The 27,905-nt window shown below is 37.3% G+C and overlaps 1 protein-coding gene across 2 annotated transcripts in view; it reads right to left on the bottom strand.

Moving 5' to 3' along the window:
• RNGTT (RNA guanylyltransferase and 5'-phosphatase) overlaps positions 1–27,905 on the bottom strand; it is a 188,331-nt gene that overhangs the window by 114,804 nt on the left and 45,622 nt on the right. For both annotated transcript variants that reach the window (XM_009648891.2, XM_009648884.2), the window contains exons 9-11: positions 23,736–23,871; positions 16,951–17,022; positions 177–341 (exon numbers count right to left, since the gene is read on the bottom strand). In XM_009648891.2, coding sequence (XP_009647186.1) covers positions 177–341; positions 16,951–17,022; positions 23,736–23,871 — 373 coding nt within the window. The remainder of the gene's footprint in view (positions 1–176; positions 342–16,950; positions 17,023–23,735; positions 23,872–27,905) is intronic.

Raw genomic sequence — 27,905 nt, 5'->3', positions numbered from 1 at the left:
TAGGTAGCCTAACACTGCTTTTCAGAGTATCTTAAACTGCCAATTGTCCCCCAAGCATTGCTGAGCACTAAGGTAGCAGAACTCATTGGAAGCTAAAAAAGCTGAGGGAAAACCTATATCCAACACTGCTTTGCTGCCTTCAGCACCACAACATAAACAACTGAAATCAAGTTTACCTTTCTTGAAGTGTAGATGTCGAAAAATGGTTTGTTTCGAACACTGAATGGTTCTTGTGCTTTGTCGATAAGACCATTCTTCATCTTTTCATGTCGCGGAAATATAATCTCTTTCTCTATACATGCAAGTCGAACATTAAAATCACAGTCTCCAACAGGCTGTCCCTGCAGTTACAAAAATTATTATTAAAACTAAACACTTATCAAATTATTTGAACAGTCTTAGTTTTCCTTACACAATATTTAGAATCATACAGATACAGAAACAAATTATCAAATCACATGTTTTTGCCAAATACTTGGTTTTCAAGCATTTGTCTCAGGCTGTGAGAGATTTAATCAAATCAAAGTTCACAGAAAGATAAAAACCTATATTCAAGCATATATGAGTTAAATAGCTAAATACCTTTAAAGTTAAGCAAAATAATTTAAGTATTCCCTAATTGTAGCTTTGGATATAGCAGCTAAATACTTTTCCACATAGTTTTCCTCTGAAGTCATTTAGCTCATTTTGTTCATAATACTTTTAATGACAACAGAACAATGTGATTTACACAGTTAAGCAAACTCTTTGCTTTAAATATACTATATTGAAGCCTTGAAAGAAGCATAATTACGTAAATGTTCGCTTCTCTGTAATAGAAAAGAGAAAAATATAGCTGCAGTTGGAAAATGTGCCAATAAACAGTGGCTGCAAAAACCTGCAAGATACGTGATGGCTCGGTCACAAAAAGGCAGTAAAAGCCCTTCTCTAAGTCTCAGTAGCGTACTCTGACCTTTCAAGACCTGAAATAAAACAGCAGCTTTATGCTGCTCTTTATACATTTGGTGCATTGCATCAGATCAGTACGAGTGTTCAAAACGCACATTTGTCAGATTAATAATTGCTCAAAATCTAGTTTATTATATTTTGAGCATTAGAGAGTGAGGAGAACACATGGTGGATGTCACTAAGAGAAAATAAGCAACTGGCAACTTATAAATCCTGAATCACACATGCCACTTTCACAGCAATAAGGCACAAAACTCATCGATTTGCATTGTTACAAGGACGATACTGCACTGGAAGTTATTTACATGAGATCATCCCTCATTTTGCCACCCCATTCACACAAAGAAATAATTTTCAAAAACCATCCCTTTCACAGTCCACAGAGAATAAGCTCACAGAGCTTTGGCTTCAAAACGAGAATTTTTCAAAAGTTGAAAGCGATGAGCACAGGAAACTGGGAAGATGTAGGACTCTAATCATCAATGGCAGCAGCACAGATGAGCAGGAGAACCATCAGCCAGATATTTCCTGTACTAAACACAGCTGGAAAAGAAATGGAAAGAGGATCTAAAAGAAAAAAAGCCCCACTCTAATGTGCGTCAAAGAGAACCTGAACTGGTCAATCTGAAAGAATGCAAAGGAAATAAATGGCAAAATGACATCCTGATGATGCGTACAAAGGTAAGATATAGAATGAGTAGTATCTGAACAGGTATCTTAGAAGAAAAATGGAACGCCAACTTTAGACCAAGATGAGTTTAATCAATTTCTTTCCAAACTCATCCTGGCTTTCATCAGAATCTTCTGCATTTCACGCTCCCAAAGAGGCATTAAGTTTCTCTTACATTTATTTCCTAGCATCAGATTTTTACTAGAACTCTATCAAAAGCCCTCAAATGTCCATCGCAACAGCTTTAAGAACTATGCATTGCTCCCATACCACAGGTAATTCACAATCACTTTCTTACAGGGCTCGGCTTCAATCTATGTGAGCCACCATCACCTGGGGGGAGCACATTCTGCACAAAGCCAGCGACAACATGGCTGAAATGTCTCCGAATCTCCAGTCACCGATCCATGCTTATGAAGAAGAAAGCCTATTTGGCTGTTAACTTTGCCTTCACCATCACTTTCCTTTCATATATGGAGGCGTTATTAGTAAAGAGCCATTCAAATGAATGGAAAATTAAGAGTATGGGAAAATCCAGGTGTCAGGACAGTGACTCAACTCTTTATTCATTCATTGCAGAACACGGCTGCGTGATCTACAGATTTTTAAGTGCCATACACAAAATTCTGGAGAATCATTCTTTCTTTCTTTCTTCCCCCATGTAAGGTATACTTGAGAACACTTCTATACAGTGCTTGAGCTTGTCCTGGTTTGTCTATCTAATTAAAACATAGAAAACACATCTCAACCTCTGTAAGAACTAACTGAAGAACTGATTGAAAAATTCTTTCCTGGGAAACATGTATACACATTTTTTATTATTTCAAAGAACATCATAAACTGGTCTCTAGGCAAGTTTCAGCAAGATCTAGTGCACATGCTCTCTTCTCTGCAGTAGCTTTTCCACTCAGCCACATTTTATGAGTAGGTCTGAAAGAGCAAATGAACTAATTAATGTTTCAAATATTTGAGCTTCTAATAAGCAGTAAAGTTATTTAGAGAGCTTCTTTACAATGATTCATTCAAAAATGCTTTCACATAGTGACTTGAATTTATTTCAATCCCTTAATAGTTAAATTAAAAGCTGAGACGACTTCACAGGCACCATAAAGCTGAATCACTTTCTTTTCTTTTAAATAATCCTTTCACTTCTCACATCTACATGGAACTAATTACTTCCTGCAGCTCTGCCAGTCACATATTTTTATTTCAAAGCTTGTTAAGCACAAGGGTCTATTACCACTAGGTTCCATCACACAAAGGTCAGAGCTAGGCTGACATAAGATTATATGAGATGGGAAAACAGATAATGCTGCCGAGCAACTTCTTCATCAGCCAAGTAAACTAAGGAGTCAAGGAATATTTCATTCTCCCAAAAGCACAAGACATGATCAACAAGAAAATTAACATAACATTGAATTTAGATCAAGGACATACTGAATAAAAGCAATATTGGAGGAAGAGGGCTTTTTCTTTGTTATTAGACACTAGCCATAATTACAAAAAATGTTGCTAATATACAATGTATTTATCCCAGACAGATCCAAAATCTTCAAGTGGTAAAATCCTAGCTTTAGCAAATAAGTAGGAGGGTAATGTAGTCTGCAATAAATAATTTGCAGACCTTAACAAAACCAGGAAGACATTATTTAGTATATAAAGCGCACATTTAAAAGTTGTCCAAACCCAAGACATTGATGCATGTATAATCTAAACCCAGGCAACAAAGACTAGTATGTTTTTAGGCAATATGTTTTATTAATTTAAGCATTCAGCTGTTTGAGATTTTATTTCAGTATGTAAGTTTTTACTTGTCTGAGAAAGATGAGGGTCACCCCTGCATAACAGCATAGTTACTGGAGTGCATTAGATAACTCCTGTTCTAGACATTTTTAACCTAAAATAAGTTTGTTAGCAAACGGTAAAACAAAATTAACAAGTAGCATGTGTTTCCTATCTATGCTAGAAAGTTACACTTCCCCCTCATAGTAATTAAAATGTATCGTGAAGCAAAATATCATTTAAACAAGCCTCAAGAGAGGAGTCATCTGTTGAATCTTCCTCAAGCAGCTGAATTCCCTTCACCTGTTGAAACTTTGCGCGTTGCACTAAGAGGTCACAGCCTGAAGTGGGCTTGCAATAGATGTGACACTTTAAAATACTGTTTTGATTTTAAATACAATCTTCCACACATCCTCAAAACGTAAAATGAGATCTCTACAGAACTTTGAAAGCCACCCAGGACTGAACATTTCTAAATTTAAACTTACAATATTTCAAATCAACTTCCCAACAGAACCCATACGCAGTACCTAGCATACCACAAAAGAAATACATGCTTTAAAATACTGAAAAGCAGGGTCTGCAGCTTATTTAATATCCATTTGTCTTAAGGGGGTGGGGGAAGGCAAATTGCTTGCTGAAAGGAGCTAAAGAAAAAAAAATTTAAAATCTCACAGTTTTAATAACATTTCTCCAGATGGGTGCTGAGAGACTGAATTTAGTCAAGCGTCAGGCTGTTCTCCTGCTCCACCCTCCACCCAGTTCAGAGAGACCTCCACGTTGAAGCCATGACTTCATGCCAATACGGCTACAAGGGCTTGCCGCACACCCTGCCTCTGTCCCCTCTCCCTCCGCAAAGAGAAAGGTACCCCTGTGGGTGTACCATCACCCTCCAGGTTTAAATCTCCCTTCCCCTGCCTCTAAGGTTGCCCCTGGGGCTACAGCTCAGTAAATTCGTTAAAGCTTCCATGGAAAGTCCTTTACCTAGATGGATGCAGTGCAGATAACAAAATGGTGTATGTAGGTGCTAAATCCCATTAAAGTACTTTCTCTTAGAATTTGATATTTATCCGGCTTTTTCCCAATGCAGCTATAGTAAAAAGAAAAATAATGCCTGGGCCTGTGTACACAGCTGATAACTAGCTTGGGCCAGGATAAACTGAGAATATTTATTCTCTTCCTCCATGAGATATGGTTCAAAGCCTACCTGCCAGCAAAGCGCGCTCCATTCGCTTCCCCAAAGCAGTAACTTAGACATGAATAATTCAGCACATACACACATATACGTTCCCTGCACGTCTTCACTTATTGAGCCATAGCGGAACATATGTCACAACTGTCTTAGCTTTAATGATTTTGAGAGAAGAATAAAGAATAAGCTCAGGCTGATATTCTACCCCGTGTTTAACATTATTATTGACAATTCAAGGCACCCACAGCTGACATCTGCATTTCCAGCAAAAGCCCATTATTAGTTCTCCCATCTTCTGAAGACCATGCAGCCTAATATTTTGCATTTTATATTAATGGTCTGGCACGTATTTCTTTTGACTGTGGCTTTATAGATGTTGCTATTTTTTTGATACACATAGCTTTTATATAAAAACAATCTGAAGGTGCTGTTTCATTCTCCCAATAAGATTACTACTATACTCAATCACCCAAAAGGTTTTCATTTTTGATAAAGTTTTCTTTTTAAAACAAGATTGAAAGTATTAGAGAAATGAAACATTTTGTAGAATTGTGACCCTGAAGTTTATTTCTAAAAGACAAAAGGCAAGACAACCATGATAATCTGAAAACACATTTTAAAATGTTTTTTATAACTTTTATCACTCAAATAATCAAAATAGATACGCTAATGGCAAGGAATTTAGCAGTTTCAAAATGGTTTCTAGAATTTATCTTGGCATCAGTGAGGTACAGGTTGTGAAATATTGTTTCAATTGCAACAATTCAACCAATGTGCTGCAGGAACATAATTACTATTTATATGTTGTCAGCTTATACAATGGAATATGGCTTTGATTTACCACAGAACAAAAATGGTTTGGGGAATCAGACCTATTAAAAAGATGCTTAAGACATGTATTAAATTATTTGTATTTCCTTAAAAAAAAAAATCACTGAAAATAAATTCAAATATGTATGAATCAACAGAGGAAAGAAGTTTGTAGTCCATGCATAAACATCAAGGCCTAACAGAAAAAAAAATCACTGTAAATAAATTCAAATATGTATGAAACAACAAAGGAAAGAAGTTTGTAGCCCATGCATAAACATCAAGGCCTAACAGAACAGATAAATACAGCGCCACACTTCTTTTTTTATTAGCAAACATAACTTGAACAAAAACACAGTCAAAACTGTGACTAAACAGATAAGATCAAAACAGAAAAAGTAGACTGTACTACAAACATTGCTCCCTTCCTCGCTCTTCTCCTCTTTAGATTGCTCAAAACAGAATACGGATTCAAGATAAAAACCATAAAACCTTATAACTACAAGCAGATGAGAAGTACACTTCACCAGCGTAAAGGTAACGCATACAAGGCAGAATATTTACAATCAGTTGAAGTGACTGAATTACAATTCTCACCGTTGATGTTGTGCAGTGAAGAGGCAGACTTACAGAAACGGGCATCTACCATGGATGAACACCTAAGCCCTCTCTTTTGAAAACAAAGCTCCAGTTAGGCGCCGAAAGCTTAGCAGCTGCTATTTTAGGAACACAGACAACTCAGTCCAATTCATTGTTTGACTGCATGTACAATGGCTTCATTTAGGATCTTTATAATCCTTATAAATTCATCTGAGCCTTCAAAAACAGAAGTCAATAAGGGGATTTTACTGGGATGTAAATTATTAAAACCACAAGGAATTATGTTCTGTCTAGACTGGCTGCCTCCCCTCACCTAATCTGAGGAGTAGATGAACTTCCCATTTTTAATTACAGAAGTAAAAGTCGTAATTCTAATAACCCATAACTGTAAAATAGATTTGCCATCATCAGACATTTACACACAAAAAGACTGCACATGGTTCTCCATGGGGAATAGAAATTTAAATAATGTATTTTGGACTGAATTTAGGCTATCTGCAAAGTCAAATATCAAACATAGGGCTTTACTGCTTCTGTTTTTTCCAATCATTTTTCCTAGTGCTGTTGGTGCATGTAGTATGGAGGCATCCTTACCTTAATTGCAACAGATACTAGATGGTCCGGTCAATATTTTCTCTGTCTACTTCTACTCTCTTCCTTTCTACCAGCCATTAACAGTGACTCTTCGTAAGAATAGCTATCACTGGGTTTTTACAGGGCTGTCTTTATGATGAAGAATTATCACTCCAGTGAATTGAAGAACCGTGGGAAAATTTGTACATCTTAAAGACGTTATTCTGGGGCATTTCATACTTGAAAAGACTGTGGCACTGATTTTTTAGAACATAAATCACTTCATATTATTTAAAACAAGACTGCCTAGTACAGTAAGTATAAAGTTTCCTAACAACTAAAAAAGAGAAAGAAAAAAAGTAGTAACAATCAGCACTGATTCACAAATACTATCTTAGAAAAGGAACCACCTACATTTCCTAAACCATGATAGAACTAAAAATTAAGTATCTGCCTGTAATAGATGTTATATTCCTGAAGACTTGTAAAAGATCTTTTCAGCACATTCTGTCTTTAAGATACCTAGTTCATTGTGTGCACGGTTAGCTTATGAGTAAGGAATACCGATTAATTACAGTAGCAATTTCAAATTTCTTATTTCAAAAGAAAAGTGGCATTTTTCTTCATATTTCTTTTAAATAAGAGAAATAATCTAAAAATTATGAAAATATGGCCTTCACATTCTCTCCTAGACCGTAACAGTCACTCAGGTTATTCAAACATATTAGATAGGTCCTGCTTTCACCTTCACAAAACCTACCCTGAATTAGGTAGTTATTTTAGATTTGGTACATCCTTCTGATTAACTTCAATTTTTTTTTTCTTTAGTTCTTTTCCCCATGAAACAGAAAAAAGATGGGAAGGCAAGAGACAGGGAAAAAGCTGAAAATATGAAATATTACAACTAGATTAATTGTGGAAAAGGAGGAATTAAAACTAAGTTAGAGAAATAAGACATGACAACATTTGAACACACTCCCACTGCTTCCATATGATATCCCCCCAAACATCCACTTTTGAAATATACTGGACAAAAAAAGCCCTGGCTTAGGCTTCATTCCCAGTACGTAGGAAATTGGACATGATAACTGGAAAACCTGCCCCACTGAAAAGTTTTTTGCACTTTCGACGCCAATTGTGATCACTGCCAGATTCTTGAGAGATCTGAATATTTGTCTGAGACAGAAGTTCGTTTTAAGTCCACTTGGCACTTCCTATGGGAATGACTGTTATAAACTGCAAGCTGGGGGAGAGAGTTTTTCTGTTTAATCATATGTTACAGGTCCTAGCACAAGAAGGCGATAAAAAAAATATTGAAAATAAAAAGTTTTAAGTCTAAAAATGTGAGAGGCAGAAAAATGTTTAGTAGAAATACTAGAAAAGCTCTTTAAAGAGAACTCTTAAGAAAAAAAAAACGGTTGTGGACTTTAATCTCTACATCGTATAAGGTTTGAAATATTTCAGAGCTATTTTCATTTACAATGCAACTTAAACTTCTAGGTCTCACTTTGTATTTTCTGTAGAAAGTTTCATGGTTTGCTGAAAAACTGTCACATCAGAGTAAGCAAGTAAGAATAAAATCTACAGAACCAGAGCACCTGAAAAATACAAAGGGTTTAATATCATGGCAACTTCTAAAGCTGCTCTTGGATGACTGCTTGTCCCTGTATCTCTCTCCCAGGAGCAAGACTTTGTGCCTCTTCCCCTGACAATTACACTGGTGATAATCTGCCATTCAAAAAGGTGCTCATGAGACGTGCTTCATGTTAAGGAACAGAAGCACTTACCTTTGGGCAATAAAACAAGACATGACAAAATTTAATAGACTCCCCTTTGCTTTTCTATAATAATCCATTAAGCTTTATTTATCTTGGCAAATGTGGAAAATAAACCCCCTTGACTGTGATCCATAGTGCCCCCTGGGCTGGGAAAAGGAGGATCTAACTCAGAGGTGCAAGGCAAAGGAAGAAATCAGATGTATTTTTCACACAACCTAACCAGCAAGTAAAACAGTCAATCTTCAAACTATTTACAATGCTAAAGATTGCTCCCCAACATCAAGCAGCTTATTAGACAAAAAATATAAAACAAAGAACACACAAACACCAAAGATATCCTGGTCAGCATGTACTAGTTATCACTCTTCAAAAAGAATTTACTTTTTGTAGGCATCATAGCAGAAGAGAGATGCAAAACCGCATAAAAATGCTACTTTTCAGTTGCATATGCGCTTTACTCAACCACAAGGAGCAACAGGGAAGAAAACACAAATTATCCGTTTGGAAGTTTACAGAACAGGTAAGGAGATTTGCAAATTTTGCTGCTCAGACATACAAGTCAGGTTTTCAATGATGAATAAAAGATGATCAACAGGGAAGAGGAATAAGACAGGAAAGACTTTGAAAACGACAACTAGCTAAGATGCATTTCAGTCGATCCATCTCCACAGACCCAAAAGCTTCTGCCACATCACTCCCTTACTGTGCTGTCTTACAAGCTCTCCTAGCCCACCATTTGTTGCTATCCCTGTTCCGTACTGCTACACTATTCATATAGCCTAAAGTATACCAAAACATATTACCCGGCCAAGCTGTCCCTGCCCTCAGTAAACTGCGTTATAAAAATGGGAGGAGGAGGAGAAAGCAGTAGCGCTGGCAGCTGTGTAACCTCACAAATTCAAGCAAGGGATTTAGAAACAGCAGTGAGGCTCCAGAATTAAGGTGTCAGAGCAGCACAGCTACAAGCAATCTTAATGCATCTCTCCCAGTGTGACACCAGATAGCAAAGCAAGACACAACTGAGTAGATGCTCTGTATTTCATTTACCTGACACCTCTGAGCCACGACAGAATGAAGCGATACATACAGATTTTGAGAATGTGACACACAGGAAGAGCACTGTTACAAATATTTGGACGCTTGTTAGGTATGTCTCCGCAAGAAATAATAGAAAAGGGTGCGAGAGTAAACACATGCACGGCATCCTCATTTTCCAGGCTACTATTACTAACAAAAGCATTTTAAATCTGTATTTTGAGGTGGTACCATTTGAGAAAAAACCTCAGAATTAAATGAAGGAGCAGAAGGGTCACTGGCAGCCAGGTGCATTTATAAACAGAAAAGATGCAATTAAACACTTGAATCTCTGAATTGTGCCCTCAAAATTTTCACGGTGCATTATTAAGATAAGGTTAATCAGCTAATAAATGAGAGAGAGCATGTACTGTGAGCTTTACATCACTTCAAAATGAGGTTTACAACGAAAAAGTCAGACATGGTAATATTTTACAGGGATTTAAAACAAAAATTTTTCATTCGTGAATTCAATGAGCACATTGGCTGATTTATGACCAACATATCTGTTTACCATGACAAATTTTATCTTAATAGCTACAGCATTGTTATGCATAATGACAACCAAAGAAATCTTGATCTCAATTTAATGCACAGAGGATTAGGAAATTTAATCAAAATTCTATCTCCTTTCTAAACATTAAAATAATTATTCTTTTTCAAGCATTCAGTCTATTCTTACCATTGCAATCTGGTCTCATGAAAACTTGGCTAGAGTTTAAAAATTTAAAGGCCAGGGTTAGAAAGGAAAAGTATTCATTTCCAGCGTCTTTGCTAAGAATGCATTAATTAGATCCTACATTATGCCAGTGATAGTTTTTATTACTGAACGAAGGAAAAAAATACTAGCTTAACTTTAGTGCCTATACATCTAGGTGTAGCTATTGACTATGATCTAAGAAAAAGCCTCTCAAAACAAGGTGTCTCAGGAAGAGCTGTCTCAAAGATGACTAGAGAATGACATGTTCTTTTGTGGACTGTTTCTGATGAACAGGGATTTGGTTTTATTTTTATTTATTTCTGGGACTGTTAATTATTCTATTGTCAGCTTCCTCTGTTACACTAGAATTACCCACCAAATTTGAACTTTTTATTCACTATTCAGGTGAAAGAGGTAATGCCATACAGTTACAGTTATTATAGTAATGAAGTCAACTACATACACAAATCAGGAAGCTGGAAAGTAACGGGCATTGCAGGGATTTAGCTCTGTACTCATTAAGACTAAACACCATGAGGAATTAGCCTTCTATGTTCAGAGGAATATGAAAAATCCAGATTTCATGTGTGCAGAGCACACACACGACCAACAACATAAATGCGGACAAAAATAATCCCTCAATTAAAATTTTAAAAGCCAAAGAAATGCATGCATTTTAAGAAATAATTTGTCATTTTTCAATAAGATTCTTCTTAGAAAAAAATGTCCATTTAGGTTGTAAGAAAAGACAAACTGTGTTATAATTGACTTCTACTTCTAGCAACATTTCACATACCAAGCATGACTTGACAGGATGACATCTTTCCTCTACTGGTGCCATCTTCTCCACAGACAAGCAGAGGTGGCATACTAGTTTTAATGTTTCTTGGATCTTCCTGTACTCTCCACAACAGAATTCTTCTGTATGTTATATATATTCCTATTTTTTATTCCACCTTATTTCCTCTCTTCTTTGCAATGCAAGGAGCCTTCCTGCCCCCTGCCCTAAGCCCCTACGGGCTTATCAATGGCAGAATACCTGACATTTCACAAAACAGCACTTTCTGCACTTCAGAGGTGAGCCCCAAGTCTGAACTAGAAAATACTCTGGGTACAACTACGTTGGTGAACCAACACAGCCAAGGCCTCACCTCTAGTCCTGAAGCCACCGTCTGGCTGACCACCTTCATAGTCTCACTCTCCAAAAGAAGATGGCAGCATCTCAGAACACCTGCTAATAATGGTCCCGGAGCAACATTGCACTTAAAGCTATTCCCGAGAACTGCTCAAGAGCACCGTAGCCAGCCAGGACAAAAACTGTGCCAGGGACCATTTTAACTACTTAAAAAGAGTATAAAGCACCAGGAGCAGGACTCCGCCCCTTACACAGTTTTATTTCTTAGAAGAGGTGTGTGCAGCCTTGCAGGATGGGTTTTGAGAGATGATTTTACGTACTCTGAGTTGCTCTTTATAGAAAGAACCAAGCGAAGCAGAAAAGAAAAAGCAGGGATTGCTGTGGGTTTCCTCAGAGTTGGGGTCAAAAGGTGGGCTTATTTCACTAGCATACAGCTTCCTTTCTATGCATTGGATTTTAGCATGTGAGATGAAAGCAGTGACAGAGCAATGGCATATTTTGAGTTGCTATTAATAATAATCAACATCATGACTCAGAATAAAGAAGATTACAAGCAAAAAAAAAATCTTTTTTTTAATCTCCTGAAGAATCATTCGGTTTTCCTGACATAGGCATCTCTTGTAACACAATGGGATGCATTACCACAAGTTTCTAGAAACTAATGTCACAGAAACAGTGAATAAAAAGAAACGAAGTCAAAAGGGTGCCATCAGCATCCCTGAAGACTGACTTTTGCAACAGCTATAGGTGATAAAAGCATCAGAATTCAATACAAAATTTATCATGGGAAGACAGCAAAGATAGATCATACCCATGTTTTCCCTAAGAACTCCAGTACAGGTCATCTCCCAACCACCAAAACCCAATTTTTATTTTTCCTTCTTCCTAAGACTTTTCCTGAGTAGACATCTAGAGCCAAATACACAGCACATATTTCAACCGGTCTATTTTCTTGGTTTCCTTCAGTTACTTCTAGGAGGCTGCTGTAGTTTACTTCTGATACACCACAGCAAAATCAAAAAGCTAAGTAACAATAAGCCTCACTGGTAACCATGTGATTAAAATTTGCAAAAGGTAGGGGTCTGTCCACTCATGTTCTCTCATTTTTCCTCCTTATTATTCTCTTTCGTTTGTTTCTACAGCCTCTACTCAGTTAAGTTTCTGTTACCGCTCTCTCCTGATGATCACATCAACCTTGTTTAAGGTGATTTCCTCTCCTCCTCTGGGTCACACTCAGATGAAATTCTGCCTAAGTCTGAAGAAAGATCCCGTGATGTACTGAGACACTCAGCTCCGTGATTCCATGATGTTCTCCCAAAATCGTAGTATTGTACATAAAATGAAAACCCTTACTTTCACTCTTAGCTGATCTATTACTAGCAGACCGCTACTTCTCTTAAATCTCAAATGGACATTTGTCTCACACGCTTAAGTTTTCAAATGCCAGAGCTGCAAGGGACTAATTGAACACAGCTATTTATAGTTTGGGATCTTTGTTTTTAAAGCTGAAAGTTTAAACATACAGCTTTAGGAATAAACATACCCTCGCACCATTTCTGCTCATACAAAACAACAGCGGTCACAGTACTAGACACAGAGAAGCCAGGCTAAGCTCTTTGGGCTTCATTTACGTATCAGTCTCCAGTCTTACATGTCCCCTTGTTAAAAGCCAGAGAAATACAGCATAGAACAGAGATAAGGTTACTGTGTCTCAGCTGCTACACTTCCAAACACTAATTTTAACACTATTTAGCTGCCTAAAACCAAGACAATGAAGAACTAAATAAATACAAGAAGGGAGTACACTGCAATTTTGAAGCGTAACAATAATGCTGGCCAAATATACTGAGAACAGGTCAAAGTGCTATTACAGTAAATGACATTTGGAAATTTTAAATTACATGACATTATTTTGCTGTGATCTAAAATTTAATTCTGTGATTTTTCTGCATACAAGTTAACAGCTTTCACTGTACTATTTACAGTCATCCTGAGGGGCGCAAGTTGATATAAATCTTACTATAAATACATGGCGCATTCTGAAAAACTATATATTACCTTATTTTAGTACTAACTTCTGTATTTTTGTGTTAGTGCTGGTCATCCTAACTCAAAAATTCTCAGCAGTATTAATAGTGCACATAAGTCTTTGGGACTTAATGCGGAATCTGTGAATGCGGTATTTCAAAAGGAACCTTCTGACAAAGCCAGAAAACTGTGTAACGCTTAGCCAGTACGGGACGGTGCGGAAGCAAAACAGGTTGAGCATTTGAGAATAAGGTGAGCTGAAAATACCTCTAGTTCATTAGACCTGACTTAAACATGAGTTTTGCCTGAGCAAAAGTGTTCATCAATGTGGTTTGTATTCACATTTCCCCAGCTGCAATGTCGCATCTCTAATGGCAGAGTATGCTGAGTCACTGTGGAGGACAAGACGGGGGACATGCTGGAAATACTGTAACTCACATGATGGACAAGGAGTACAGTAACGCCACCATTCACCTTCACAAAACACAACTATTTTCAAGATCAAAAGGAGCAATGTCGTATTCCAGAGCACCTCTTATAGCTGTCTGTTAGGTTGTTTTGGGGAGGTGGGTTTGGAGGGGAGGGGGGAGTTGTTTGTTCCAGTGGGGAGGGTGTTTTGTTTTGTTTTTAAACAGGGCTGATGCTTTGTGTAATTATTTGATTTGAAGCTCTGCTAGGAAGGTTTACACAAATCTAACTTAGACAACTTAAAAAGGAACTTATCTTTATTGCCAATTACAAGGTTTTGATACATTTACCTCTCTTGGTGATAAAATTCTGTTGATCATTTCTTGCCAAGCCAAACATCCTCAGGTGCCCAGTTTTGTAATTAAGCTTCTAAAATTAACCTAAAAAACACTGTGCTTTTTAGTCTTTGTGGTAGGACCATTGCTAATGACTTCTTGCAGCTGAAGCCCTGCTTGCACTCATACTGATAACATTATCTTAATTTGTCCTTGACATTAAAATAGCATCAAGTAGTAACTAACTCCTCTCTCATTCCCAGTGCATTTAAAAAACAAACAAACAAACCAACCAAAACAAAACAAGCTTTAAAGCATTTACAGCCCTGCTCAAAAGCAGAGTTTTCTCAAATCTTTACAATCCTCTGGAAACCCTCTGGTCATTTTTCCTGTTTGACAAGTGGGATTCTTCATGTTAAGTCTGGACACTTTGCTACAAATGAGGGTTTCCTCCACTCCTACCCTAAAAAGCGTTTCACCAAAATAATTATGACTTTCAAAAAGTGTTATTTTACTAGGACGGTACAAGCATATCCCAAACTGTGGGAAGAAGGAGACGTACACTTCTACCTTACATTTATTTTTCAAAGGAAGAGTAACAGCAGCAAATGGCAGGTTAGATACAAAGTGAGAGCAGAGACCAGGAAAAACATAAGGTAAACAAACATGGAATCACAGGCAGAGAAACAAGTAAGAAAATGTAAAGGAAAAATGAGAACCCAGGAGTGGTTTTAGAAGATCGTATTTTTCAGAAGTCTACAAGGAATTGCTGGTTACTGAAAAGTCCTAATCGTAGGAGGGATCCAGGAAACTAACACCTACTTTTCAGAAAAGGTTAAAGAAACCAAGATGCAGAATTAAAATCAGTTAGCAAAAAGCTTCTATTCTTAATCTAACATGTATTCCCCACAAACTATTACTTTTACAGCAGCTGTCCTAAATCACAGTATGACTACATTTCCAAGAATACCAAAATAATTTTTGGTGACTAGTACCACGCCTACATTTGCAATTCCCAGTTATGCCGAGTGGCCTGAGCAATATCTTACTCAAGTCTGGAAGAGTCAATGATAGTTTAGGAAGTCTGAAATGCACTAGGGTTTAGTAATACTGTTTGTCCCATTAGGAGCACTGAAACAATAACTTTATTTTTTTAGAAGCATTAACAGATAGTAGAATGTTTTTCAACGGGCTGCTTAGTCACAGGTCTAGTGACTAAATTTAACATATAGTCACAGTTTAACTATGGTAGGCAGCTAAGCTCCACACAGCCGCTCGTTCACTCATAGAATGGTATGCGGGAGAGAATCAAAAGGGTAAAAGTGAGAAAACTCATGGGTTGAGATAAAGACAGTTTAATAAGTAAAGCAAAAGCCATGCATGCAAGCAAAGCAAAACAAGGAATTCATTCACTGCTTCCCATCAGCAGACAGCTGTTTAAGCCATCTCCAGGAAAGCAGACCTCCATCACATGTAATGGTTACTTGGGAAGACAAACACCATCACTCCAAATGTCTCTCCTTCTTCCCCCAGCTTTATATGCTGAGCGTGACGTCATATGGTATGGGACATCCCTTTGCTCAGTTGGAGTCAGCTGTCCCAGCCATGTCCCCTCCCAACCTCTTGTGCACCCCCAGCCTCCTCGCTGATGAGGTGGTATGAGAAACAGAAAAGGGCTTGAGGCTGTATAAGCCCTGCTCAGCAACAGCTAAAACATCCCTGTGTTATCAACACTGTTCTGGTCACAAATCCAAAACACAGTACCATATGAGCTACAGTGAGGAAAAATGAACTCTATCCCAACCAAAACCAGTACACACCTTCTGTTTTCACAAAATTATTTTAAATATTGTTTTACAAAGATATATATGGTTCAATTGATCCTTCCTGAAGGACATTTTCTCTTTCTTTGCATTACAGAGAAATCACTAGAAAATTTATTTCATAAGGGCGAACAAGTAGAACACATTGTCAAGTTGAGGTTTTTCAAATAAGCTTCAGTATAAGACCCTGCCATAAACCCCCTAACTTCAAATTCCACATATATCACGACTTTTCATGGGAAAATACAAGAAATTTAAAAAAAAAAAAATTATAAAAGATAACATACAAGAGCCATTTGGTGGTGTTCAAGACTTTACCATATTGGAAAGTTGCTTTATCATAGAATCATAGAATGTTTTGGGTTGGAAGGGACCCCTAGAGGTCATCTAGTCCAACCCCCCTGCAGTGAGCAGGGACACCGCTAACTAGATCAGGTTGCTCAGAGCCCCGTGCAACCTGGCCTTGAATGTTTCCAGGGATGGGGCCTCCACCACCTCTCTGAGCAACCCGTTTAAAGAAAAAAAGTTTCTCATTTTCTGTACTGTTTAACAGCTCTTTCTTGTGACCACAAAGACTTTATTCCTAGCTGTCAACAAAGGCTTCTCTTTTTCCACAACTTACACAATATATTTCTTTATCACATATTTGCCCTACAGCCAGTGTAAACAGAAGAGCCTGCTGTAGAGAACTTAATGGAGGACCAGTTGCCTGATTTCAAAGAGAAATTTGAGAAAGAGAACAACAGTGATGCTCTGGTAACAAATACACCACGTATGGGCTAGCTTCTCCATATCCTCTCAATTTCACTGCCTAAATAGTTCAAAGACACTCTAGAAATGGAAAATTTTCCAAGAGTGTTTAGCAGATTGTTTTAATCTGCCATCTTTTCTTGAGCAGGTAGAAATAAATCAACATCCATTCTAAGGCTGCTTTCAATCTTAATTCTGATGCATTCCTTGTTACTGAGTTACAAAATACCCAAACACTTCTGCTGTTTAAATTTACTCTGAAGCTCCTACTTATATAAATAAGATTTAAATAGAAATGAGAATCAATAACTAATGATAAGAGCAATAAAACTGAGAGTACTTACATTAAACTTAATAATGTCATATATCAAGTACCGAGGGACAACCTGTCCATTAACCTTGTCGATGATCATTTCCTTGAAAGAAAAGAGATGACATTTACATTTATTTTATGAATATAGAAGAATGTCAACACATTTATACTTAGTGCATGTACCTGTAAGTGTGATGCAATCAAAGACTGGCCACATTTTTATTACCAGAAAGATTTTACAATAGGTCAAGGTTATAAAAATATTATTATGGTCTTAAATGTCTCTCGTGAAGCATTCAGTAAGAAGCCAGGAAGCTGTACTAAGGCTCCACATTCTGATCTGCAACATTTGTACATTAGTTTCCCCACAGCTTTCTAAATCACCACCTTTCTTGAGTGGATAATGAGTTTTTTGAAACCTCAGTAAGAATTGTGGTCCTAAGTCAACCAAGCACTTTTGGAAATCTTTCCTACAATAAGAAGCACAACAGCAAGGAAGTAAAGAATAAGCATTAACATCCATTTTCTATGCTCAGGTTGGATCTTTTCACATTAACAGTGTCCTAGGCAGCAGTGACAATGCCAATTTGCTTGAATGTTGCATTGTGACTGAACAGTGGGGTTCCTTCAAATGGAAATATCATAGATACTTTCTGTGTCACATGAAATTAGTTAACTTTCAATATACACTGCTAAACCAACTTGAAAATATGTCAGCTGGAAGAAAGACTATGCGCCATCAACATCCAAATGCAAAAATGTTTCCTGAACTTAATGGTACATACAAAAATATATACATCTTACGTCTGTAACTTGGGCTTTCTATTATATGAATTAGACAGAGTTTATTAGTTTGATAAACTAATACAAATATTTAGTTTCATAGAAATTAGTCATGATTGAAAATGGTAACAATCAACCAATTGGTAGATCTTTCTCAGAGACAACTTTGAAGTAGTCACTTCTCCAAATGCAATCAAACTTCTCCCTGCCCCTCCTGTCCCCCCACCCAATTCTTGGCTAATTAGTTATACCAGCTAAGGATTTTTTGCTGCCAATATCAAGTTAAAATTCCAAATTCACACATACAAGATAAAACAATTCACTGTAACATGATGGTGAGCTCAAGAATTATTCCAAAAGAGAACCTTACATCAACTCAAATTAATTTTGTTTAGTTTGTTTCTTGCTAGGTCAGTAGCATTTTCATGTTTTACAACCTTTTAACTTCTTTTAGAATCCATAACTTTTACACAGTCAACCCAAATGAGAGTCTCAATATACGATGGATTTTCAGTCTGTAAACATACCAAGCTTCTTGAACTGAACCTAGTATTTAATTGCATTTGGCCTTAAAAAATAAGCAAGTAGTTGTAAAAACATACATTTGCTTTAAAGCAAACACAAAGCTTGAAGCATTTAAAACTAAACTAAAAGACATGAACCGGTTGTTTTCAAAAACCACTGGGAACTGTAAGTTGCCTACTTAGTATTTTGGAATCTCATCTTCTGTGAACACAATACTGAGGTGGAGATTGCACTTTCACAGCCAAATGCAGCATTCACAGGTGTCGTGAATGACTACCTGAAGTGACCTTAACACATCTTTCCACATCATTTAAAAAAAAAAAAATTAATTCAATGAGTGAAAAATATCCCTATGTAACATTACGATATCCTATTCTTAACTCTAAAAACCATTTAGTCACAGGTACTGTCAAATAACGTTTGCAAAAAGTCTACATAGAAGTGATGTAACAAAATGCCATTCTGTTACTTTCCAGTATTTAGGTAAGACACCAGCGAGCTATCAAAGGAACAGCAGATGCAACACTGCAATGCCTTCTTTGACAATAAATTTTATAACTAACTGCAAGAACAGATGGAGTAGGTACGCCCTAAGAGAGAAAGAAGGCACGATGTTCAAACTTGGAAGGGTATGTAAAGATGTAATGCAGGAAAAGAAAAAAAGAAAACAAAAAGAAAAAATCCACCAGGAATTCATGATAGGTGAAGTGAATAAAAAAGTAAAACTGAAACAAAAGAATGCTACCATATTTCTTTAAAGTTTCAATCGCATTAGCAGTTGAAACAAATTTTGAAAATATATTTAACTGAACATATATTTAAGGTTTAAAGACTCATTTCCTCAGCATGCATATTCAGAGCCTCAGCTTTGATGCAAAGCTAGCATTTGTATGCAAAACCCTGAAAACATTTCAAAGCCTGGTATTAAGAGATTTTATGCCTAATTTCCAAAATCTGAATCTCTGGATATTTGGTTTAAGAAGAATTATAAAATACAGCCAAGAAGACCAAGAATGATTTGTAAGCCTTCTCTGGAATGTTCAGTTTTAATACAGAATGGATTTTAGAAAGAAACTTTTTCTCTACTTCAGCCATGTATAAACCTTTTTGACTCTAGCACTGGTCAAACCAGCCTCCTTCCTCACAACCTCCCTTCTATTCTTCCTCCCCTGCCTCTTGTTCTCTTTTCACATCCTGACTGAAATCCCAGCTACCCAAGCAAATAAACAATAGCACAATATGCCTCAGAAGTACAGATGACAAATTCCTGCACTGCTCATCTCCATCCTGACAACAACATTCACTGCTCCATTAGTTATGCCAATACAACTGTCATAAGGCAAAAGCTGTAAAGTGATCATAAGAATGATTCAGATTAGAAATACTGCAGCACATTGTTATTTAACAGTCTGATTTCTGAATCTTCCTTGAAATTATGAGACTTGAAAAATACCTCAGGGAACAGACCTCAAAGGCAAGTTCATGGACTGTTGGCAAAAAGTAGTATTTGAGAAACTGGTCACATTCAAACTCATTCATTCTGATCTGAATAATAACCTGATAATATAAGGCTATATTTAAGCCGATATTTAGGTAACTAAAAACTTATACACAAAACCACTCAAATGACATGACAACAGAACACAAAAGTATCCATAAGATGCACCTGCATCCATGCATTTCCCTTTATGGACCCCATGTAGATTTACAGCCACTATTGTGTGTTTTGAAATTACCACTGCTTGTAAGCAGGATCTTTACCACTTGCCCATTAGCTACTAGTTTAGGTATTAGCTTAACCTGTGGGCTTGCAGAACAAGGTCCAACAGCCAGTTTCTTTGATGTAATCTGGCAAAACTGTGCTGGTGTTAATATCCTTTTCTTAATCTTCTGGTGCTGCAGAGGACAGTCTTGGAGCATATTAGAAACAGCGACTGTGCTAAGAGCTTTTAGCTGGACAAGTACCAAAGGAACAATGCTGGACTGACAGCGCATGGACTTTTTCTTTTTTCTTGAATCAAATATCTAGCAAGCAACTTGGACTTAAAGGAATCCAAAATTTAATCACAAAGCAAAGAATCTCATTTTCCCAGCCACTTGCACAATGTACTTTTTGTTGACACAGAGCATGGAATCAGATCCAATCACACATCTGTTTATTGTTCCTTTTCCTCCTGTGCCTTGCCTTGCCTTGATCCATTTGCCTTTAATACAATTCCCGCCACTGCTGTATTTCAGGAATGAAAAGAGCTTTTTTTTTTTTAAATCTGTTTTGCACAAAGTAGCATTTGCAAACTCCAAAAACTGTTAAGCTATGCCATTTCCGAGAGAGCTTACAGATAAGTGAGGTCTGTACTGATACAAAACCATAAATTAATCTCAATCTCGCTCTCTGCTTTTGGAGTCCTCGGCCCTCCTAAGTCTTCGTGTGAACAATATTTTATATATAAATAAAAGTATATACAAAATTGTATTAAAATTGTAAAAAGTATTTCAAGCCTAAGAATGCATCTGCATTTTCTACTCAACTGTTCCAAACTAAGGAGAGCGCCAAGAAAGTTCCTGAAAATAACTAATTAGTTTTCTTGCATGACAGCCAAAACACTTGAACAAAAATCTATGCACTCCCTCAGATAGCAGTACGGATGCAAAACACTTGGCTTCTAAAGTAAATACTTCATCTTATACTAGTCACCTGTAGGTAATATTCAAATTAGCTTTAATAAGCTTTGCAGAAAACTTTCTTCCGCGCAGAACAATCACAAATGAAGAGCTGGAGATGAGCACACAGTATTGCAGGAGATCTCTCATCACCCAAGACATAACTGATGATAGTAAGAACTGTTTGCATTTCAGCCTGAAGTGAACTGTAAATGCATTTGAAATTCTCAAAGACAACCACATGAAAGGCTTACACCAGAAGCCTTAAAGCAAGTTAATAGATCACTGAATTCACGAAAACTGCCTTTATGAAAGTTTTATATACATTGTTATTCTAAATAAAGTTAGGGGAAATTACCTAATCTTTTGTATTCTTAACACCAGAAGCTGTTTTGCTGCTTGGCACCAATACCTCTGTTTTGTCCTTCCTTCTTTCTCATACTTTTTAAGATTATTTTAAAGCAATGCCAATTGGGCCACCTCATTTTATACTTTCATTCTCTGAAAAAGAGAAAGCTACTTCAAGGGCAGTAAGTATGAACTGCTTCAACCTGTAATTAAAGAATTAACTTCAACAGCCCTTCAGCACTAATTAGCAAAAAAGAAAGAAATCATGCATATATCCAAAGTAAAGGAACAGTCATGGAAATTACCATTTGGCACCAACATTAAACAAATATTCAATTACAAAGTTAAGCTGTTCTGATGCTTCAAATAATAGGCAAATGTTATTCTCAAACCTGTTGAAAGGAATTTCAATTGAAAAGAAAAATATTCCACCATCAATAACCTTTTTTTTTTTTAACTGACCATACTTAAATAAATTAAGAAATCTGTACTATAAAAAGTATTTTTCCATTGAAAGATACTTGTCATTTTCCTTTCCACTTCATGAATAAACTGGGACGGACAAACGGACACACACACACACCCCCCACAGTAACACTAATTTTATGTCAGTAAAGTGAAACACTGCAATGCACTATAACAGTCAAACTTTCACAAAACGATAAATTAAGTGAAGTTATATTTCATGTCCTGGGTAACTGAGAGAACTTAATTTATTCTTAAGTGACTTAAACTATAAATCTGGGAAACACAATACATCAGATCAGAGGCCCTCTCCCATGCCCCATAGCCACATTTATGCACATATCTCAATCATAGAATCATTTAGGTTGGAAAAGACCTTTAAGATCATCAAGTCCAACCATTAACCTAACCCTGCCATCCCACCACTAAACCACGTCCCTAAGCACTTCCTCTACCCGTCTTTTAAATATCTCCAGGGATGGGGACTCAACTACTTCATTGGGCAGCCCATTCCAGTGCCTGACAACCCTTTCTGTGAAGAAATTTTTCCTAATGTCTAACCTAACTCAATATATCTGTGTCCCTGTCTTCCACCATGTACATATTAGCCACTCTTACTAAAACATCTATTTTGAAACAAAAAAAAAAAAAAAAAAAAGAGCAGCAGTTTCCCTGAAGAACACCTAGGATTACGCAATATGGACACTGGCAATCCATTACTTTCTCAAGAGCCTTAGAAAGAGCGGGGGGGAAAAAAAATGGCACCAGGCTTTCTATCTCAACAGTACGGAACCTAATGTATGTCATTAAGAATATTATTATGTACGTCATTAGGAAGCTGCCTGACTGAAGAGGCTCCTACCAGACCTGACAGCTTAGGCAACCATTTCTGAGCTGACAGCAGAGCATTTCTTGCATTATGCTCTCAATTTTGAAGTGAAGCAGAGGTGGTGGATAATATTCCATTATCTGCTTCTCTGTCCCTGAGACAGTACATCGTGCCTTGCAATAATTATCCTCACAGATTCAATTTATACATGTTTCACATGTAAATGAGTCTTCAGGAAGACAGATCATTCACAGCAGTGACGTTTCAAGAAGGATGCTGACAACAAAGGCCTGAGAAAGGCAAGCAAGTTAACAATGACAAGATGGTCCCCCTATCTGAAAAGTGCATTAGGCTTCAGAGGACCAATATGGAAGATCATCTCAGATATTCAGTACTTCAGCAAGCAAGAGTGACAGCAATGTAGAAGAGCCTCCAATGCTACTGCAACATGATAGGAAACTGCGTTCATCTACGTTGACAGGTATTTAGTGTAAGAGCTAATGAAGTTCTTTTGCTCATCTATAATAGGAAGGTCAAGAAAGTAATAATCTTTTCCTGTGGTGACTGTTCTGAAAAGTTTACCAGGAATACTCCAGGCCAGCTTTCAAACAACAAATACCGATGTTTTACAGCTTGTTTTACAACTAGCTTAAAAAGTTCATTAGCAAGTTTATATATTTGAAATTAGCATGACAACTTAGGAATGTTTTAGTCTTAAACAAATGTAACTAAGCCATTTCTAAATCAGTCAGTAATTCAGATCAGCTAAAAATAAAGGAGATAGAAGCAAAGACATCAATTCACAAAAGTCTATCAAAAGATGAAAATTTTATCAAATTTTAGAAATATTTATGTTAACTGGATCAAATTGACCATGTTTACTGTATCAAAATATAAAGCCATAGCAAGAGATGCGGTTCTGCAATAATTTCTTTAGATTCTCTTCAAGCCTTTTCTCATATTCAGAGAATGTCATCTCGATTTATTTCAAAGACAAACAGCTCCCCCCAGAGCAGTCATCACTGCTATTCTGTAGATAAGAAATCACTTATGAAGTGTGATTCCCACATTCAGCCAGTGACTGAATCTATATTACTCCTGAAATCCCATGATTCACCAATCCAGGCCTAAAAACTTGGCCCTCTTTCTGAACAAAAGCAAACAGCACTGACATTGTTACAATAATTATACAGTATGCTCCTTACCCCATCCAGAAGAGTGTTTGCTAGATGCGTGCGAAGGTCTTTACGAAACGGAAATTCCAGATTAGATACATGAAAAATTGAATTGTCTCTGTCAATCATATAAACTTCATTCTTGCCATCAATCAGCATCATGTACCTGCCAAAGCAATGTTAAGATTTTATACTTAAAGGTATATCCTCTAAATCTCTACTATTTTGATTTCTATTGAGCGCTAAAAAAAAAGCAATCATGACAGAAGTGATAAAAAAGCATTTTAGAAGGAACTTCTTTACAGTCAGATGTCTAAACCTATTGCTTCAGGAAAGCAGATAATTTAGTTCAATGCAATTACCACAAAGAAAATATTTCAAAGATAAAAGTTCTAGAATATATATATAGGTATATATAAAAGAATGTTGCTGCGTCCAGACAAAATGATGCCTAAAATTTATTAAAAATAACAAAGTTTTTAATGCTGTAAGAAATACATGAGGCCAATTCAGTTAGATTCACTTAAAAGGTCTTTTACTCCACTTTTACCTTCACTAAGTGGACCAGAACTTTGCCTGGTATAAATCTGCAGTGTTTCTTTCAAAAGAAACACATTTCCTATCTATCACTGGTTATCTAACACTGCAGTATTGCAAAGTCCCAGCCAACTATTGAGCCACTTTTCATTAAAACACTGACAAATTTAGCCAAGGTACATTCCTCTCCCATTACACACAAAGAAAACCCCAAAGCTTACTACGCTCTCATCCACAACTTGTGAGCTTGGATCAGTTGCAGACACCTGAATTTGCTAAAAATTTCTTTATGTTATGACAGTACTTGGGAGCCCAAGTCGTTAATTTAGACCTCTCTGTGCTCAACCCACAGAAGACTGCTCCATGGACGTAACACTGTGTATACAAGAAAAAACAGTGAACAAGTAGAAAGAAAAAAAAATGTGAAAAAAAGATAAAAACCACAAGAGATGCTAAACAGCATGATGGCTATAACACACCTGAGTTACCTTTGTAAAGTTTTCTTTGATTTCTGCAACAAGAGTACAAAAGTAGAGTTTTGGGAAGAATAACAAGGCAGCTGCGCAGACAAAGGTCTTCTCAAACTTGTGCAGTAGCCTGGGAGAGCACACCTTCTAACTCCAGAAAATAAACTGAAGAAATTTCAGAGGACACTAGAATCCAAGGCCAGTTGCAACAAGTCAACATCTTGGCAGAGAATGAGAAGTAATAAAGGTGCTGAGCATATACCACAAGCAGCTGGAAGAGAGACTAGCAGCTTGAATCTGGTATGGTAAAGGAAGGTAGGAACTTGTGGGGCTCAAAAGGTTGGCAAAGCAAAAAAGACCAGAAAAGTGCCTTTTTGGAACCAAAAAGATCTGATTGCACTTAGCAAGACCAGCGAAAAGAACAATATAGTTATCAAGACATGATCAAGCGATCAGACAGGAAACATCACGGCTTAATAGCAGTGCAAAAAACAAGTGTACCAGAGACAAAGCTGACATGACTCAAAAGTAAGGCCAAGTTTGGTGTCTCAGTCAAACCTGAGTTACCACAGTTCTACTAATTACCACTTGAGCTGCTGTAATTGAACTTATGCCTGATCACACCACAACTAACCGTGTTGGTGGCCTACACCAAAACCAAGAACGTGACCCTAAGCTGAGCTTTCTTTCACTGATCATTTTGCCTTGCATACAGACATGGTAAAAGCACAAATGTTATTACAGAAGTTCTACTGAAAAAAGTCAGAATCACAGAAATGTAAAAAGAGAAGAAAATAGGAGCACTACCAACTGTCAGGATAGTTCAGTAGTTCCAAAAGTTCACAACATTTGATGTTCTTGAGTAGCCTCTGATATAAATAGGGAAGGGACACAAAACCTTCCCAGAGCGACTAACCCACCTGGATTGCAGTACAGTTTCTTTCACAGCACAGAACAGGGAAACACTTGATTAAAAATAAAAGATGATAGGATATTCACCATCCATGCCAGAGTATTTTGAAAGAAAGCAAGCATATTCTGAAGACTCATTCAGCAAAGAACTTTTTGCACTTGTGAAAGTCTTGAAATATAATGGATATATGGCAGGGGGTGGGGGGAAAAAGCACTTTTCCTAGTTCATCCATTTCTCCTTGGAAAGCCCTGGTTATGAAGAAATAACGAGCTATCAGTTCTCTCTTCTAAAATTCACCATTGCTCTTACAGGTAATGCCCACAGGATCTCTGCTGTCAAAACAAAGCAGCAAGCAACCCTCAGAAACCTTGCAGGCAAATGGTCTCCACAGGCAGCTGCCCTGCTGTCTGCACAGGTCCTACCTCCACAAATCAGTAGATCTGACTACAGGAACACAGTACCACCCATGCAGCTTCAATACTTTCTTTCAGTATTATGACTACAATCATAATTCACTACAGGTCAGTTCAACTTGCATTTCTACACACACAAGATGAGTACTTCAAGACATTACATATAATTTGCACAAAAAAAACCCCCAACCAACCACCCACAAAAACCCAAGGCATATATGAGCAGAAAACCTAAAGTCAGGGGCAGGGGGAGTAAATTAAATCAATGCAACATTAGGAGAACTGAAAGCTGCACATGAGATGCTTTATGAAAAAAATAATTCAATATACATTCAACTAGATAACTTGGCGCCAGTTCTTCCGAAGAAAGAATAATCTACAGACAACATTTGTTTTTCAAACCATGTACATTTATTCAAGACTAAAACTAATTATAAAGAGCATGTTGTGTTTTTCTCAAAAATCAAAAAATCCATGGGAAGGGGAAAAGAGGTGTGTAAAAGGAAAAAAAAAATATGTGCACTACTTTACTCTTAATTTTTTAAATCAGCTTGATTGGACATCACTGCACACCCATATTCATTGCTTGTTTAAGTACATGCTTTCATTGTAATTTGCCTCAATGACAAAATAGCATCAGAAACAAGTTCTGATGCTTCAAGAGATCTAGCACTTAAAAAACCATACTTGCATTACCATTACAAATGTGATACAATAGGAGATCTTGCAACTGCTTTGGGGAAAACACAAACAAACAAAAAAACCCAGAAACCGTTAAAAGCTTTGTTTTCAGCCACCTAAAACACCTACAGGTCCACAGGACACACAGAAGGTTTCATCAAAATCTATTAGTCTAACATTAAAATTAGAAGTAGCATACCACCACTTCCTCTAGATTTTTCACTCAAAAGAAAATCCATGCAAATTTACTTAAGAGTTGGTAGCTGGATAGACCACCAACCACTAGTGGTGAAGTTCCTTCTCTGTCAAACCACAGAGCTAATGTTACGTCTCTTCTCTCATGATATCTTTCACTTTTTTAAGTTTGTCACTGTTACCTGTTTATACCATAAATTCTAAATGGCAGGGACAACGGTAATTCTTATGACTGCATGCAAAAGATTTCCAATCAAAGGTCACCAGGAATCTTACTTCAGAGAGCTACTGAGAAACAACATGTGCTTACTCTGAAGACAAAAAAAAAATAAAAATTTGGTCTCAGGACAACAAGTTTCCTTAATGTAAACCTGTTTGACATGGGTCTCACAATAGTGTATTTCACAGAATCACAAGGGTTGGAAGGGACCTTGGGAGATCATCCAGTCCAACCCCCCTGCTAAAGCAGGTTCTCCTAGAGCATTCTACACAGGACTTCATCCAGGCAGGCTTTGAATATCTCCAGAGAAGGAGACTCCACAACCTCCCTGGGCAGCCTGTTCCAGTGCTCCGTCACCCTTAGAGTAAAGAAGTTTTTCCTCATATTCAACTGAAACCTCTTACGTTTCAGTTTGTACCCATTGCCCCTTGTCCTGTCACTGGACACCACTGCAAAGAGTCTGGCTCCGTCCTCGTGACTTCCACCCTTAAGATATTTGTATGTGTTGATGAGGTCCCCGCTCAGTCTTCTCTACTTCAGGCTGAACAAGCCCAACTCTCTCAGCCTTTCCTCATAGGGGAGATGCTCCAGTCCCTTTATCATCCTAGCTGCTCTCCTCTAGACTCTTTCTAGGAGTTCCTCATCCTTCTTGAACTGGGGAGCCCAGAACTGGACCCAGTACTCCAGGTGGGGTCTCACCAGGGCAGAGTAGAGGGGGAGGAGAACCTCCCTCCACCTGCTGGCCACACTCCTCTTAATGCACCCCAGGATACC

Source organism: Egretta garzetta, unplaced genomic scaffold (assembly GCF_000687185.1).
Source record: "Egretta garzetta isolate BGI_Z169 unplaced genomic scaffold, ASM68718v1 scaffold430, whole genome shotgun sequence".
NCBI lineage: Eukaryota > Metazoa > Chordata > Aves > Pelecaniformes > Ardeidae > Egretta > Egretta garzetta.
This window is presented reverse-complemented; position numbering and strand designations above follow the sequence as displayed.